Below are 19,570 nucleotides of genomic sequence, written 5' to 3'. Positions count from 1 at the left end.
TCATTCTTAAATTGCCGCCCTACTTCAGGCACCACGGCCATATGAAAGAAAGGACCGTATACAGAGGAGAAAATATTTTATTCTCTCCTAAAGCCCAGTCTGAACATGTACTAACAATGGGGGTTAAGAGTCATAACGGGAAACACTGAGCCACACAGAGTTACAGTAAGAGATAATGCGTTCGCTTTTCGAGATCTTATTGCTTGTAAAGACTGAGAAAACCTTTGTGAATTATTGAATAAAATGAATGATTTATTAAATTTATGATCTAAAGGTAAACACTGAACACTTTCAGGCATTCAGCACTTAAGACAGATAAAAACCGTGAGCTGGAATGGTTTTGCAGCAAAATAAGGACAACCGCAAAACAAATCAAATGAAGTTTAAGGACCTAACGGCGAAACTTCCACAATTACCCAAAGAAGTAAGTTGAAAACGTTGGACAGCATGATGAAAGAAAGAAGCGGGAATGGATGTAAAGCAGAATTCTTATCAGCGAGTTGCACTGATAGCAATCTTTCCCCCATCCACATTGCATGAAAAACCTCGTGATATTTTTGCAGTATAGGAGTAACTGAAATGATAGACTTATTCCTCACTTATCGTACAGCGACAATAATAAATCTCAAAGATCGTAGAGGAATAACATATCCAAGCAAATCAATTGTTCAGTTCCTGTCATATATACTTTCATGACAACTTTCCTTAGGAGTCTGCTGCTAAATTAGACGCAAGTTACTGTGCATATAAATTATGTTTTGTTTGTTTCTATGGTGTTTTTACGTTGCGTGGAACCAGTGGCTATTCAGCAACGGGACCAACGGCTTTACGTGACTTCCGAACCACGTCGAGAGTGAAATACACATCTCTCACCCCTCAATGGAATGTCCGAGAATCGACCTCGGAGGTGGTACGCCAACACCATACCGACCACGCCCCTGAGGCGCTATACATAAATTATGCTTCACGGTGCGTAAATATGATATTTTTACTTCTAAAAATTAAAATCCAACACTAGAGACTTCTGCCGTGCATCTCTCCTTACCATGGCACTTCGGCCATTCGTCAATTCTCAGTATTCGAGCTTCCTGTAGCTACTCTGAACATGACTGACGTTTTCAAGTCATGCTACACACTCGCTTCCTTGATAATAATATCCACTGTGCGTCCCTGTACACAAATACTTCGAAAATGATTCAGATGTTATTGATTGGCAACATAATGGGCGCAGCTTTTGTCTCTCGGCTGCAAGGGGAGGAAATCAAAGCACTTCCGTACTCTTTTGCTGTATGACTCAGTGCTCTCCACAGCACACTCATAAAATCTGTTGCAACTTGCAACCCTTTGTTCTTTTTATCGTTTTGGGGGCTTAAATTCCGTACAACGAAGCCCGCTGTCTAAAATAATGAGGGATGAGTTCTCTCGGCTCATTTTATCCTGTACAGCATAGACAAGAAGGGTGCGGATAACTATAATAGTCTGAGAGGAAATTTGATCTAAAAGAAAGGGAACAAAGGAAGAAATATTCCGAATAAAAGAGTAACTGATTTTAAGGGAAGAAATACACACACACACCAAGGCCTCCTCCCCCCCACCCCTAAAAAAGTTTAGAAAATTATTAACAAAGAAATGAGTCTACAGTAAAATGAATGAATACTCACAATCTGAAAACCGACTCTCATAATAAAATGAAGCATTCAAATTTTATTTCTCCCGACTGTCAAGCGGGGAAACTTGAGAAAACCAGTCTCCCCCAAATGAGAGAGAGAGAGAGAGAGAGAGAGAGAGAGAGAGAGAGAGAGAGAGAGAGAGAGAGAGAGAGAGCGTACGACCATGCCATCAACTGAACAGATCCCCGTTCCTAGAGTAACTGCAAATAGCAGAACAATAAACAGAAAATTACCAGTGATAAACGTCAAAGAAGAGAGAGAGAGAGAGAGAGAGAGAGAGAGAGAGAGAGAGAGAGAGAGAGAGAGAGAGAAACGTAAGCAACCAGCCGGCGCCAAACGCCGACGAGGAGAGAGATGAATAACAGTCCATGGTCAATTAAGACCGTGACATTGTCTTTAATATGATAACAGTCCATGACGAATAACAAAACCCCCGTGCCTAAGTGAGCCATTAGACCAACAGAAACCCCCGAACCTCCCCGAGATCAACCAAACCAAGTACTAAGTGCCAACGTCTGAGAAGCTGTTGCTTTACAGCAACATCTGGCATCCCAACTGGTCCAACCCGGACTTCCGCTGACCTTAAACCATCTCTGATTACTATTGCAGTATGTTGATTTTTGTTATACTTTCTGCCTCAGCAATTGTTTTGAATGACCAGTGTCCAAAAAAACCAGTATTCAATTGCCTTTGTGGTTTTGTTCCATATGAATAAAGTTAATCTTCTGAGTAAATAATAATAATAATAATAATTCTTTTCAATACAGTAATTTTAGGTGTATTCATCCAAATATGGGTATATCCGCTGACTGGAGGAACTTTAGTCTTTGCAGCTGATAGCATTCCCCGTTTGCTGCGCGTGTATTGAGAACACATGGATACCCGAATCTTCATTATCTTTCGTGTCCTACCTCCCAATCACCTCCAGTTATTTATTCTCAGACTATTACACAAAATACTTTCAACATTTCCACTGTTTAGCTCACTGAGCTTGCCGGTAGGTTTTTTCGTCCGGAAATTCCAGACACCACTGAAAATTAAACATTTTTGCGCCCGCAATTTGTAATCAATAGCAACTGTGAGAACAAGATGAATCATGGGGTAAAGAAAACGTTTGCATGGTGTAATGTCTGCCTTTATAGCTTAAATGCTATAATGTCTGATGCTCATGATGTTCAGGGGCATTTGCATAATTCTTTGACAGAGGTGTGTACGTAAACACCTACAGCATAATCCATGGTGGGGTCACTCGCCAGAACCTTGATTGTACCCTGTGCGGTTTCCAAATTATGATGAAGAGAGTAGAAGTTGCCACTTTGACTTAACGGAATTGTTTGTTAGGACTTGAATACTCCAGTACAGATTCTGAACCATTCATTGTGAAGTGGATCAAAGCTGTTCAATGTTCAGCTGTATACTTGGCTAGTCTACAGTGCATAGGACAGCTGCTTCAAGATTGAGATGTCAGCTCTCGCAAGTATGCTTTTCAGTTAAGTTACTATCAGAGATTAGAGCTTCAGTTTGGCAGTCTGGATTCAGATCATTTCTCATTTTTAGTTATCATTATTTTTCCAGCCCTTTCTAAACAATGAAAACTTTTATTTGTAGAAAAGTGAGTCCGCTTTAGAGGGCCATTTACCCACTTTTTGGAGGTATAGTTATGAATATGCTAGGCATGTCTTTATCTTCCTCATTAATTAGCAGTTTCACCAGACTAGGAATTTCCTGTTGCAATGCAAGTGGGGTTGTGCAATTTATAAATAACTGTAGGAAGGAAAGAAAACACTTGAACACTTAGTGTCTCAGGATAGTTTTGGCAAACTTAAAAGTATCAGAACTCTATGACGACGTGAAAATACTGCTTCCTTTGTATAAATGTACTATTTCACTACATTTTCAATCAGATCATTTTATCCATGCAGGCCAATTCGGAAATAATTAAGTGCATATCATGCACTTCCAATCTCAACATGAAATCAGTACAGAGCCCGTTTTGATTTTGAAAATGTGAGACGCAGTGATCAACAGATTGCAGGCAACTGCCAATTTGAACGCTATAAAAAAAAACTTGACAAAACGGGAATGAATCTGATGATAATGGGTGTAAACAATCCTTAGATGACTCACCAGATGATTACTTTTGGCAATCACTTAGGAAAGCCTTGATACCAACCAAAAGTTAATAATTATGTTTCATCAAACCTGTTTGTCAGTTTTCATGTAATCCTGCTGACAGCCGCACTGACAAAACTGACAACAAAACCTCCTTGATAGATGTGCAAAGACAGGAAATCCACTGTTTTGAGTGAATTTTTATTTAATGTGAATGAGATTAATGCAAGTACTGTGGTAAAACTCTCTCCAAATGCCTTAAGTTATTAAATAAAACTTTTCTGGAATTAAATCAAAGACCTTAATTTCGCATAAAATTTATGTGAAAATATATTACAAAAACCCTTCACACTTGGGCACTGAATTTACATAATGACTGTCAACAGACTATTTGAATGGCTATATCAACATTCAACATGACTTCAGAACAATCTTAAAATAGTTCAAATATTAAACTAAAATAGTTAAAAACAAAAATAAATAATTATAGTACAATAGTGAAGACAACATAATTCATGTATAAACTGCACTTCTTCACTGGAATACCCAACAAATCAATTCCTTTTACATCAATTACCTCCCATGCTCTTTAGTGTACTCCCAGGTTTTACCAATACTATACAACTGACTACCTGAACAAATAACAATCTATTGATGTGAAAGTAATGAATTGAGCATGGTAATAAACTACCTGTATTCTAAAAGATATTCTGCAACACAAATTAAGCTCAGTGCACTGTTCACTAATAGGCTGAGTACGGTGTCCTATAACGCCTATTATAGAGCAAACTTGCTGGATAAAAAAAAAGTAAACAGTTCTTCCCAACCATTAATATTACACATGTCTCTTTATAAGCATCTAAAATCCTGACATATGTTAAACTTTCCAAAGTATTCATATTGACTTTCATATTTTCCGTTTTGACAACTTATTCATTAGGTATTAAAAGCCAATACCTTCACCAAAACCGGTAATAAAAATAACAAACAGGAATTCCTTTGGTGGTAACAAAATGCTTTTGTTGATGTATAAAAATTCTAATGAAAAAAAATTTACACGAAAAGCAAAGCTATATCTTCCAGAGATAACACCATACGATGAACTAGTGTTAAATCAACATACCTGATAATAAATGACCTGTTACATTTTAGTGGATGAAATCTTTAAAAAAAAATTACAAAATATATATCTATTACTGTATTCTAAGGTTCAGTGACTTTTGATAGTTTATTTTTGTTAAATTTGATATGAGTAAGCCTCAGTGGAGTACATCATTCTGAAGAGTTCAAAAATGCATTTTAACAAAGGAATGAAATGTTTAAAATTAATAGTTCAAACACTAAGTAAAGCCAGCATATGCTATCCACAATGTAAACAAAATTTAAAAAACTTCTGGAAAACAAGACTATCTCTTTAAACTACATCATAAAAGCTGTTTCAATGAAACCAATATGTTTGCTGATTGAGCCGAACTAATCAATCCTTTTCTCCTACATGTAGCAAGTTCTCTATAAGAGACAAATTCAATAAATTTCATAATTTACTAATGTCCTAATTCTTAAATAATTTGTTGTATCTTGGCACACTAAAAAAAACATACTAGAAATTAAACAGCAAAAGCACAAAATAACTTGCTTTTTTATATGACTTTCCTTTGACTTGGCACTGGAACTTTACCTTTAATTCTTCAGTAAGGTACTAAACAACAAAGTCAGACTTATGATGAACTCACTTCAAGTCACACTAATTACTATTTAAAAAAGCAAAATTGTTATTTAAATCATACAAGTAATACTTCAGCCACAAAAACATTCATTGCATCACGAATAAAATAAAAATGAAACATTTAATTGGAATGCACAGAAAATTTATCGTCATCCCGCACGCTCCAATGCTTTTGTGTACTTGACATGTTTGTGTTTAAAAGAAAAGTAAAAAATTCAACTTAAATGGAATATTTACCAGACTTCATAAACCAGCTTTTAAGATGTAACACTAGCACTTGCAGATGATACTAAATTTATGCAAAACTTGTTTAACTTCTTAGTACCTACATTCTGCTAGTAAGAGGTCAAATTATATCTGGAACATAAAGCATTAATATCAAACTGCATTCTGAGAATACAAACTAAATTTTCTGTAAATTACTGATGCTATCCTTGAGGTTACTTGAAAACTACTTATAAAATTCGAGACATGATGAAATATTACCTATTAGCAGCACCTCAAAAAAAAGTACTGACTATTTTAAAAAAAATTACCTATGTGTACTCTACCTCCGATTAATTTCCCATATTAGGTGGGGTGGGACTTCTATTAATTGTTACTGGTAAACCAACACTAACATAATTGGTTAAAATTATTTCAACTTTGACAATGATATAAAACGATACATTCCAAAAATGATGAACATAAAACTACATTTTCTTATCTGCACCAAGGAATATACATATTTTATAATACAGATACCCTAACATTTTGCTTAATAATGTTTAGGATTACAGTTATAAGTGTCAGAAACAATCAAATAGTCCTTAGACAATTAAAACTCACAATATATATACAATATACAGGAACCATAAAAAAGAAATTAAAATACAATGAAGATGACAAGATAGAAAATTTAGGAGGCAGTGACAAAATACACTACCAAACATATTTACAATGCATGGAATATGCAAAATGCGGTGGGATCTAAAAATATTTCATTCTATATATTACCTAAAAATCTTTGTCTATGTTTTAAATCTATAGTAGATTACTTTTAAAAACTTAAATCACCAGTTCTGAAAGATACAGGATAGCACTACAGAGGCACAACTTGACCAGTAAAAGGTATGATACAAGAATGTAATAATACATTAACCAAACCTGTAATGTTAAATCTGTGGAAGTCAATAAATATACATAATGCATTATGAAAACCAGTTTTGTAATATACTACTCAAACTGAACTCACAAATTCATCCAAATCTTTGGTCTGTAAAAACCTGATCATGGCAGTTTAGAATAAATGTGTTGCCAACTTATGCTAAGATGAGATAAATAATGCCAGTAAGTGATAATCCTTTTGTGAATTAACTAGTATCAATTCATGTGCAATACATTTAATATACAGTACTACAGCAATTACTTTTGCAACAGCAATCACCACTGTGCTCACAGCCCTAGAGTGAAGAACTGCCAGTACTGACATGTTGCCTAATGGGAGCTAACCAGTGCCTCTGGCTTCTGCTCAGAACCCCATTGTTTTGTAATGGAAATCTTGGGCAAACTTTCTTGGTTCCCATTATCAACTTCCATTTTTTCCTCTTCAGATGTCAAGGCAACACCATTTCCAACAGTTTCTACATCATCAGCCATAGGATTACTGCTAACCCCAGAAAGTAAGGCCTCTTTCTCATCAGCAGCAGCATGACCATTGGTCATGTTAACTTCTTCCTGTCCAAGAGAGTTGGAAGATGGTTGATCCATTACACCAGTTTTGGTAAGGCATTTTGATGCTTCATCTTCATTCAGTTCTTCAGTTCCTGGCAATTTTGTACTTTCTATCACACTGTGACTGGCAGCTGATTCATCAGCATAAGTTTTATTTGATGCTGCTTCACTACTGGCCATAGTAACACTAACTTCAGATACTTTATGTACACTTTTCGATTTGGTAGGACGTAACGAGATCACAAAATCATTTGGTGCATCAACTACATCACCAGATCGATAATTTACTTTTATTCCACTTACTAAATCAGAGTCAGCCATATTATCACTTGGATTTGAAGGCTTGAAAACACCTGAGTCATGAGAAAACACGAGATATTTTTCTTGGGAAGGCTGACTACTGGATTCCCCTGATTTCTGTCCATCACTCTGCTTTGTCCCTGGTACAATTACAGGTGTACTAAGTATTTCATGTCGGTCATGTCTCATAAAGCCCTCTGGGTTCACATATTTAAAAGGACGGAAATGAACTTTAGTGTGCTCTTTAATAAAATTCAATTGTGAGGCAGTGTAATCACACAATGTACATTTGTACACACCATACCCACCATTTGCAAGATGTCGATAGCTATGACTGTCAACAGCATCACGTCTAATATTGGCATAGGGACAATATATACAATAGTAAACTTGTCTTTCCTTGTCGGCATCCTTTTTAGAATTATCAACACCCTTCTTATTCTGTAATAATAAATGCTGACGTTCAGTTGTAGTCAAATCTCTGTCATCAAAATTTTCTTTATCTTCATACTTGTTTTTGGATGCTTTACTGTCACTAGAACTGCCTGCATTAGCAATAGCAGGCAAGAACTTCGGGTCTTCATCAGATGGCAGGGGAGTGCCAGATTTCTGAGCAACCATCTTTTCATGATACTTATGACGATTTATATGCATCATGAAATTAGCATAAAACTTAACAGAGTAGTCACAAATCTGACATCGATACTTATGATTTGAACCATGAAGATTTGTGTGAACATGATACTGCTCTGTTTTTTCAAATGCTGATGGACACTTATGGCACTTGTAACGTTTCTCACGAGATTTTCCAGTGACTTTGTCAATGTGCAAAGGATAATGAAGGTTTCGATCACCAATTCGCATGGGATCATTTTCCACTTCTGACTCCTCTTTCTCCTTAGATGACTTACTTTTGCTGCTTGACTTCCCACTAAATGTTGATTCAGATACACCTTTTTGCTGACCTTCTCTCTCCATTTCTGTTTTTCTCCTCAGTAAATCGACACCTGATAAGGGAACCTGTTCTTCAACGTAATACTTGAATTGTGGCCGACCACCGCTATTGTTTTCTGAGGATATGGGTCGTAATCCTATCAATTTTAACTTAATTGGTGGGTGGTGAGATGAGCTATCTTTGTCATGCTTTGAATGTTTATGAGGTTTAGATGAATTTTCTACCCTATATTTTTCAGTTTTTCCAGGAGAAATCAGTCTTGAGTTAGCTGTCACTTCTGCTGTCACAGCAGTGGCAGCATTTGCTGTTTCCACTCCAGCAAGAGCTGCTTTCGCTTCTGTCTCTTTAGCTGTACTGCCAGTCTTGGCATCCTCATCATGCTGCTCATGAAGCTGCTGGTGCTGCTTCAGATTGTCAGTTGTTTTACCTGCATAGGAACACCTCTGACAAGAGTATGGATTCTTAGCACCATGTAAAGATTGATGATACTGTAAAGTTAAAAGTTTAGAGAAGGAGGCAGGACACTGATCACACATATATTTGCTTGTTGGAGGAGGAGGCTGTGGCATCCCAGAAGTTGATGGGGGTGGTGAAGCCACATATGGTCTTTTTCTGTTTCCTTCTCTAGTGTCTTGGGTAGGTGCTGGTGTATTTTCAGTAACTGTACCTATTGGCAGACTAAGCCCAGGCACTGGAGGATGTGAGGTTGAAGCTCGGTGCTGACTCAACATAGTGCGAGTGCGTTGTTGATATTCTGGAGAATGAACTTTGGCATGAGTGAGGAGATGGGCCTCTTGTCGACCGCCAAAGTTACAATGTTCGCAATGGTAAGGAAGAGATGACAAGTGGAATCGGGAATGAATCTGAATTTCCTTTTCAAAGAAGAATCGTGCTGGACACAGCTGGCAGAAGTATAAAATTTTTTCATCCAATTTATTGGCAACATTTTCTTCTTTTACAGGTGAATTGGAGGCCAAAGATGAAACAGGACTAGAAGTTGCTTTGGAAGTAAGGAGACGTAGCTGATCTTCATCCGACAGAGCTGGGTCAACAATGGCATGGCACTGTCCCATTGAACCACCATGTACCTTCAAATGGGCAGACATCACACCTGCATTCACACTTATATAAGAACAATGTGGACAATGCAACCCTCCTGACTCTCTGGCAGCATCTGGTTTGTGCATTTTTTCATGCTCTTGTATATTTGTTTTCCGAAGGTTTACATGGGGACAGTGCCTACATTTAAACATTTTGAAGAATCGATTATCACGGGACACCCAAACCAATGGAATATCTTCTAACAGCATTGTTGTTTGATCAGTAAGTTTTGGCAACGCAGAAGCATCTGTAAATGTAGAATCTTGACCTCTTTCTCCAACTGCTGCAACACTGGTAACAGGAGTGATCGTTAATGAAGGAGATGGAGAATTTGATCGATCATCAATGGTGCTTTCATTATTTTCTAAACCGTCATCAGGACCAGGGTCAACACCATGAACACGAATGTGTTGAGACAACAGGTGGCGCCGAGTTACATTATATGTACAATGAGGACACTTGAATGGTAAACCTTTTGGCTTGTGGAATTGTCTGTGATGCATAAGCTTGGACCGACTTCTAGTTTCAAATGGACAGGCTCCACATAAGAACTGCCTCGATCCATCATCCTGCTGAAGGAAATGTAAAGTGAAAAAATATACATAATCATAAATCACTTATCTATCCATGGTCCTGCCAAAGGGTAAATGAATACATAACTACAACAGATGATTTTCTTAACTAAACTTGATGATTTCCTATCTTTTCAATAAAGTTTTCCCAACAGAAACCATCAAAGCCCAAGTTTTAACATCATAGAAGTAGCTAAACTTTCTAAAGTAATAAAAGTAACTTCTAAAACAATTACTAGTATATGCTGAATGTTGAAGTTTGTAAAATATTAGTTACCTAATACATAGGTTTATCTTATTTATCCATCAAAACTTTTACAACTACGCTTGGCAAGACAGATACAGATATTCACATATATTATTAGGAGAAATGTCTGGATGAGGAATACAGGAAAATAACAAGAATAAAGAAATAGGACATATAATAAATACATATCAACAGCAAATACACATCTACAAATGTAGTAGTAATATGATAAAATACAGCATGTATACCAGCAGACCTACATTTGTGTCATGACCCATACATTAAAAGCCTTTTATGAATGTTCAAGCTTCCTGATACGTGCAATCACAACTACTTCAGACAAAGCTAAATGTAACCCTCCATCCAGTCAAGAATTTCCACCTACATGTATGGAGAAAATCCAAACATACCGTATATACTCGTGTAACACACGATCTCGCATATCATGCGACCGCCAAAATTTCACCCTTAAAAAATTATTTTATCACATATCTCATGTATCATGCAAGTTAAAATTTACGAGACCAAATAACAATAGGCTAACCTCTTTTCCTCTTTATCTATTCCATTTTTTAGTTAGGTAAGCCACTTTTCCTGTTTATCCATTCCATCTTCTAGTTAAGTTTAAAAAAGTAAAAGAAATGCCAAAAGTATTGTTAGTGATGTTATACTTGTTGTGTAAACGCATACCGCCAGAAACAGCTGATTTACTATGAACAACCTAAACCAATAATAACAACAGCATTTTTGCTTGGATTTTAACCATCATACGACAGTAAAAAATTACCGTATTTATGTTATGAATGATGTTAAGGAAAACAGGACTGATATATTCTTACATTAATATATCCTTACTCACTATGTAGAAAAGCTCAGCAAGGGCATATACGGCTAAATTTAACCTGTAAGTTTTAGCTGAAGCTAGGGATAGAATGTTGACCTGCCAACGACTATTATCGTGCATCGGCAATGTGGATGAAACTCGCAAACTTTGGTATAGTGCCATCTTGACCGTAAACAAAATTTGAGAGAAACGTGGCGCCGAGGGCGTGTTTACACAGTAAACATGCCCTTGGCGCCATCTACTAAAGAAAAAAATAACAAAATTTCGTTCACAAACGATACATATTAAAGTGATATTTCGACTTGAAAACACTTTATATAACGTAAAATAACCTTGTCCCATATAAATAGAGTATCTTGAGATTCAATTGTGCCAACTAGAAGCAAGAAAGCTGCTCTGATTTGAGTTTAATACAGCAAAAATAAACTTACCTCGCAATCACCCACAGCTGATTTCCAAACCAAAACATTGATTGCTATGTTTGTATTTTTTAATACAAACAAATAGTAATATGATAATACATATAATATTACTGGATGCAGTGAAGTAAAGCATAACATTTTAAAAGATCCATGGAAAAGATGTATATTTATTATGATTGTATTTTATCATATGATACTATGTGATTATTACATACTCTAATTTTATATCTCGGGTATGATGCGACCCCCTTAAAATTAACTCCAAAATTACGTCTTCAAACATTGCACGATATACGAGTATATACGGTATCTATCTATAATTACTGTAATCATACAAAAACTGCACATTCATTCCAAACATTTCAGCCATCACACAATAAAAAATACAAATAAAAAGTTCAAATTATAAGACAATTATAATTCCAAATCTCTCCATAGTGTGACTAATACATCATCTTTGGAGAAAGTAAAAATAAATTTTCATTAACTAATAATGCCTTAGTTTCAATGGAACTACCCACAAATCTCATCTGCTTTAACAAAATAATAAAAAAACTAGTTTGTATATCAGCAATTATAACTGTAACGGCTGCACCTAAAAATTTTTCCAGAAAGAAATCTTCTGGTCTCATTGAAATGGATCCCCACTCATATCAGCATTGTAAGAAATTTGTTCAACTGAAGGTTACTCAATGGGACACTATATGACTTAATTTCATTTGTATATATTTTGTATGATTATTTCAATGAAAATTAAATGATATTCCTTGGATGAAAGCTCATTGAAGACTAATGTCACAATCCTCCTCATTTTCAATTTATCCAGTTGCTGGTGAAAAGACTCAATTTACTATATAAGATATATCTTTTTTTATCAAGTTCATGTCACAAAGTTTTTAAGATAATGTAACTTGAGTTAAATGTACATTCTATAAGTATAATCATTTGTCATATAACTAGAAAAGCTATGCAGTAATTTTTTCATCACCAAACCTGACAATCGCTTAAACAGGCCTCATTCTCACACGTCTTGCAGACATAAGAAGCTGAAGAAACAGTGACCATTCACACAAAAATGTCTTGGAGCCACTGCTAGGTATTTGCATAATACTTTGATGCATCAGTAGCGTATTAAATAGTGATCCTAGCAACTCATCTTAACGAACTTCAACTCACTGGATTTTGGTACATATAGGATAGGTCAGAGTATACGAGGAATAAAAAATCTTTTGTCCATGAAGTAATCATGTATGTGATCCAGACATGGCAGATGCTGAAATGAATGCTACTCATACTTGCCTATTTAACTGTATAGCACTGTTCAATATCCTCATAAAAGGCACGTGAACAGCCACACATTAATCATTTCTTTCATACTGTGGCAGAATTTTATTTTTCTTTCCATTTCTACCAATATTCTCTGAACAAATAAATAAATAAATATTCTTCCAAACCAATATATTGCAGTAGTAAAAATAGTTTAATCAGACTTACATTAGCAACAAAACAGGTAATCCTTAAAAATAAAATTACTAATGCATATATGATATTGAGTTCCTTTCCCTTAACCCATTCCAGCTTCCCTCTCAGCACTGGGCAACTAAGTTGGTCATTTCCTGAGGAGCAAATGTACTTAACAACACAATAACAACTTTCCTGGCCTTACCTGATTAGAAGCCTGTGAAACAGTACTATTTCCATTGTTCCTGCTAACAGCCTCTAGTACTGAAGCTGGAACTTCCATTCCATGTAGGCTAAGATGCTCAAATAGCTCTCTGAAATATAATGTACAAATAGCATAAAAGACTGGTGTCTCAGTTGAATCTTATGAGAGAAAAAAATGGAATCAAAATTTCCTTTCCTTACAATACAAATGCATACCAAAGACAGCAGAACTGTTCTTAGTTTCTTTAAATAAAAAGGACCATTTTCTTCTTATAAAGAAACGGACAAATGAATGCAAATGCAAAAATGATGACCTTTAGCACAAAGATAAAAGTACTGCGACCAGCAAGGCTAGTTTTGTGCAACATGAGAAACATTTCTACACTGAAGGCAATTTTTGTTGTTCATAATATTCATATTCTGTATGGTTTCAAATGGGATACAAAACAAAATTTCAGTGACTACATATAACAGTATTACTTTAAAACAAGTCAAATCACAACTATATCTTCTATCAAAACCTGATAGTCTGGAGTTTACATGCTAAATACTTACAATTTTGTTGGAACGTAATAAGGGCAAAACATGCATTTGAATATGCAGTCTTGACGAGATGTGTGATACACAATGTGTGCTCTCATCTCGCTTCTCTTCTTGCATGAAAAAGGACAGATACGACATTTCATCATCCTGGGACTCTCATGATGATCATGTTCACCATCACCTGAAATAATCAAAGAACATAACGCTTCAATAAAAGTAGAGCCCATAAAGCAAAAAAAAAAAAACAAACAAACAAACCTAAATACAATTACAGTATCCATATTATGGCTAAACTGACCAATGCTCACAGGTATACCCATAATTTTGTGAGTTTTTAGGATTTATAGCTTTCCAATTAAAATCATACCACTATAATTCTTACCTGAAGATTCTTTAGGGTTAGGTGTCTGCCCTTCACAGCGACTGGTAATACCACCCTGACCACCATGGCTACTGTCAATGTGCAACTGAAAAGACCAAAGCTGTTAAATAACACTACTTTTCAATTGTTCACAAGCTATTTTTCCAATTACACAGATTTTGCCTGAATCCTACAATGTTACCACTTGATATCATTAAAAAAGGTAGTGTGAAAGATAACATTTCTCACAAAAATAAAGCAGCAAACAAATTATTATTCAAACAGCATATTTAATCATTTACCTGCACAGCTCTCTTGGTGCCTGCTGCATATCCACATACATCACATCGGTGGACAGCATGAAGTAACGAAACAGGTCCACCACGTGCATGAGCTAGCCTAACGTGCTGCACAACTGTTTCTCGTTCACTGTCCCTATAAAAGAAGTAAATTTCTAAGATCACTTCACAAATAATGTTATAAATAGCATAAGGAAACCTTGAAACTTCAGTCACAAAATTCCTTGTGATAAATATAACATTCAGTTTTAAGGGTTAGATCTAAAATGATTTTACTAGGTTTTCATCTATCTCCTTTCCCTGTGATTTTCTGGCCCTTATACTCTTCAGTGCTACTTTGACCTCTACTTCTTTTCTGAATAACTGTTACTTATCTCTTTTTCTCCGAAAATCCCTTTCCTCTTTCATATAATGATCTTCACATTGAAATCTGGCAGACTCTAACCATTGATTAGATGTACATTTTTTTTTCCCCTGTCACCATCAATTTCGTTTTGCTTAAACTGATTTTCGATAGTCTCCATTTCACCCTCCCACCATTTTATTTAACTTTTTAGTGTCTATTTAACTGCAATTACATCTGTGTTCTACTGAAAGTCATGCACTTTTGTCTTTTTCCTTTATTATATGAACTTTCTAACTTTAATTAAATGTGAAAAAAATTACTATGCATTACAAGACTATATTCTGAATACAAGCCTAAATATCATTGACTGTTATACTTGGAAAACCAATACAATACAAGGTAAGGATGAAAATATATAAGTATGTAATGTATTTTATGCAAGGAGAGTGCCAATCATATTGGCTTCAGTCCCACTTTATCACACGTTACCTGAAGTCACAAGTGTTGCATTTCCATTCTGGGTTGCCCTCATGATCCAATACCATCTTAGCAACTTCCCGTCCATCTTCACCAGTAGAAGAAACAGATACCTGTAAAGAATCCATTGCATTATTGATCAGGAGACACCCAAGACACATTTCAATAACAAGAGAAATCTCCAACTGATTAAAACAGGACTCAAGTCAAGGACATTGTAAACTGCATATTACCATGTATAAAATGACTATCATTCAGTACTTACATTAAAAAGAACTTGAAAATTCCAACAAAATTTTTGTACGATTTTCCAAATAAATCTTACAGACTATGAGATAAAGCAAACATTCCATAACCTATGAAATAAACATTTTAGATGTGGTATGTTATAATAGCTATGTACTGCAATCCTCACAGTACAAAACGCTGCAAAATGTCAAAGCATAGATAATGTGCAAAACATCTAAGGTGTGGCACCATAAAAAAGCATCGCTTACAAAAATCAACAAAATATCAACAGGTACAACTTCAATTCAAAACTTTAAAATGTCAAACGTAATCAATTTTCTTTACAACTACAATAATGCATAAACAACTTAAAAGTACATTCTTGATAATTATGTCAAATAAGAGGCACAGATTCACAAAAATAAAAAAAATAAAAAATAAATACACATGTAGAATAACAATATTCACACTACTTAATTCTACTCACTATAGTTCACAATAAAGACCACAGGTCAGTGATATGGAATTTTGCGATGTACTAAAAGCGGGCATGCAAGCAATCAAAATCAAGCAATACACAGCAGAGTACTGTATACAGAAAATCTAAGACTTGTATTAACTTACGAAAACTGGAGAGGATATAACAATTGAAAACAGGTTAGAAATTATAACCTTAAAAACAATCCCTGCAAAAAAAAATCGTTCTTTGGCAATTCCGTGAAAAACACGTGTAGAAGGTTTTAAACAAAGAAAAACAAGTTTCAAGGGAACTTTAGAGCACAATTGTAAAATATAATATCATCCAGACATCTGTTCTTCTACCATGCATGTCCAGCCCTTATTTCTGGATGAAAGAATTATAAAATACCCTGTTACTGAGGAAATGAATGACATACCTAATCTGTTCCCTCCATTTTCCATAAAAACAATTACTCAAAATGCTAGTGCTCTAACCCAAAGGTATATGCACCACTAATATACAAAAGAGAATGGACAACCAAACCGACAAGACCAAGCAAAATCCACACACGTTATGAAACCTGATAAAAATCAGCACAAATGAAACCTTATCATAATCGCTTATACACACATATCAAGTTGAATAAGTTTAATCCTTGAGTAACAAAAGATTTAACAGCATCCATTTACTAATAAACTGTTTGTTTGTTTGTTTGTACTATAGTGTTTTTACGTTGCATAGAACCAGTGGTTATTCAGCAACGGGACCAATGGCTTTACGTGACTTCTGAACCACGACGAGAGTGAACTTCTATCACCAAAAATACACATTCCTCACTCCTCAATGGAATGACCGGGAATCAAACCCGCGACCACCGAGGTGGAACGCTAATACGTACCATACCAACCACGCCGCTGAGGCGCTTTACTATTAAACTGCAGTAACTGTATTTTCCTGGCAACAAGAACCAGCTCATTTCTCAGATGAGAACCTCAAACAATAGGTAGAAATAGAGCACTGGATGAATCCTAAAAATCTTTACGATTTAACATGGGTGAAAAGTCATGGTCATCTCAAACTCGCAACTGCTTTAGCCATCTCTTAAATAAATATAAAATGTATTGTATATTTTCCACCAAAGAAACTGGCTCATCAGTTTTACTACATATAGTAAAGCCATCTTTAAACCTTCTCTAGTTTAGATTGTTTTCTTCATTCATCAGATCCCTGAACTGAATCATTCAAAAGATATCATCAACTCTTGTTGAAAAAGCCTTTGAAGAATTCTTCTACAAACTCATTTGCAACCTATATATATAACTTCATTATTAGTGCTCTGATATCTGCCATGAAATGTCAACATCTCTGTCCAAGGATTACAGGCATCCAAATTTTTCAGAAAAGTTAATTGCAAAATTTACGCTAGCATTCCTTAGTTTCAAATGTTTCTGTTAACTTTCCAAAAGAGATCTTATCTATAACACATCAACATAATTGTCATTCTGTCTAATCTAAGTATAAAGACTAACTGACACCTACAGTGAGAAGGTAATATTCCCACATGCAATCACACATACTTACACTGTAATGGTAATACATTTAGGAAGAAAATTTACATAATGAAAACAAAAGATGAACAGGATACTCTGGTAAACCTACCTAGTACAGTATTCGTAAGTGTACAACCTGATACTAGTCAACATAAAAAAATAAACATGCTTTGTTGAATCGACAGTAACATTGCTGCATGGCATAACAGCAACTCAATATATCTTGCTAAATTATTCTTCTTTCCATGGCATGTACACTTACAATATTGTGCACCCACATATATTTAAAATTTAAAACAAAAAGCTTTAAATATAATAATCCAGGATTTAATTACATTTACTTCAGGTAGCTAACCAGCCAAAAAATACAAGTGTGTCCATGAAAACTCTAAATACCATTAGTAATTGAAGCAGCTAGAAAAATATAAAGATACTAATGGCAGGCCCATGCACTTTACTGTGCTCTACTTCAAACTGCTCATCAATTTGAGTATATAATGTAAAAATCAGACTAAAATAACATCTGATAAGCAACCACAGCTGATAACCCCACATTTTTCCAAAACAGAATAATAACCAACAAAGGACAATCACAGTCAAATAATATAAGCAAAAAAGCAGTGTTCAAGCAAATCAATCAAAGTGTAACTTTAGGATCCTGCTGAATCCCAGGCCCTTACTGAACAACCAAAATTAAAGTAAGCCTGAAGTGTTACCTTATGCTGGGCCCCTTCTGCCAGCAAGCTCAGCCACGCTAACAATCTCATCTGAAGTTATGCCAAAAGGAACAATTTTTCAATCTGCTGCAAAATATATCCCTGCAAGCTGTCCCCTGTGACTGTGGAACTTACTGATCCAAACAACAGGATGGGAAAATGTTGCAATAAATCTCACTTCCTGCTAAAACTACAATCACAGGGAATCACTGCCATGCCTTAGTAAAGCTGACTTTGACACACTTATTTTTGAAATTTACACTAAGTAAGTAAAAGTTAGTAGCCATGCTGTGTTGAACAATTAATAAAAATACACTTCAGCTGATAACTCTGAAATGACACAACACCATCAAATCCTAAAATGAAATATTACTACAGTACTTTGCACTGGTATCTGTGAAAAAATTAACATGAAAAGCAATATAAATAAAAAAAAACTTAATAAAAGCACTTGAAACTATTAAAAAATATTGAGCAGCAATGAATGTAAATACTTATTACTCTAAAAGAATAGTGTATCTACTGTGAAAGATTAAGTTCACACCTGCAAAGAAAAATACAATACACATACAGTACATAAATTCAGAGTAACTAGCTATCCAGCATATAAATTTATATCTCTAATAAAAAAATTTTATATTTATCCTTAGTAAAAACGTTTATATTTTGTGATGGGGTTATACTTGCTCAAAAAATATCTTAAAACATTATCCCTAATGGTTTTACAAATGATTAATGTACACCTCTTATACCAACTAAACACAACTCACTTAAACTCTCAAGTACACAGACTTTTAAATCTACTCAACATACAATTAAAGCTTTACCTAAACCTTCAAGATTACATTTGAGGCTTTTGTGTCAATTACAAATGGATGACATAAAAAAAATTAAAACCTGGAGCACAAGAGAATGAACCTTTCATACTATATAAACAGTTCATCCAGTGGAGAAACTGCATCATGTACTGCATTTTAATTGGCTATGTATAATTAACTGGAATGGCCAAGGCCTCTATCACTACAATGAGAGAGAGAACGCTACCTCTTTTTATAACATTGTGTAATGAATAAAATATTTGAAAGTACTTTCAAAATATTTGAAGATACTTCAACTACAGGACTACTGAATAATGAGGAATAAGGGGTATATTCATTGTAGCGACTTGTTCTGATGTCACAATATATATCTGGTAACTCCAACAACTAAGTATGTAACTGAAAATTGAGTTGAAATGACACTGGGGTCGAATTTGTTTTCCCC

General features: G+C 35.1%; 1 protein-coding gene across 5 annotated transcripts in view; it reads right to left on the bottom strand.

Annotated features, from left to right (window-relative positions):
• Nucleotides 1–4,087: 4,087 nt before the first annotated feature.
• Nucleotides 4,088–19,570, bottom strand: part of LOC135208543 (uncharacterized) — a 28,802-nt gene continuing 13,319 nt past the window's right edge. For 2 of the 5 annotated variants that reach the window (XM_064240843.1, XM_064240846.1), the window contains 7 exons: nt 18,308–18,358; nt 15,366–15,466; nt 14,534–14,666; nt 14,253–14,337; nt 13,883–14,051; nt 13,329–13,437; nt 4,088–10,149 (listed from right to left, as the gene is read on the bottom strand). In XM_064240843.1, the coding sequence (XP_064096913.1) occupies nt 6,985–10,149; nt 13,329–13,437; nt 13,883–14,051; nt 14,253–14,337; nt 14,534–14,666; nt 15,366–15,466; nt 18,308–18,358 (3,813 nt within the window). In that variant the 3' untranslated portion in view covers nt 4,088–6,984. The remainder of the gene's footprint in view (nt 10,150–13,328; nt 13,438–13,882; nt 14,052–14,252; nt 14,338–14,533; nt 14,667–15,365; nt 15,467–18,307; nt 18,359–19,570) is intronic. The other 3 variants (XM_064240845.1, XM_064240847.1, XM_064240844.1) reach the window with 2 other exon arrangements.

This window comes from Macrobrachium nipponense, chromosome 35 (assembly GCF_015104395.2).
Source record: "Macrobrachium nipponense isolate FS-2020 chromosome 35, ASM1510439v2, whole genome shotgun sequence".
Taxonomy (NCBI): domain Eukaryota; kingdom Metazoa; phylum Arthropoda; class Malacostraca; order Decapoda; family Palaemonidae; genus Macrobrachium; species Macrobrachium nipponense.
The sequence above is the reverse complement of the archived record's forward strand: the minus strand, read 5'-3'. Positions and strand labels throughout refer to the sequence as shown.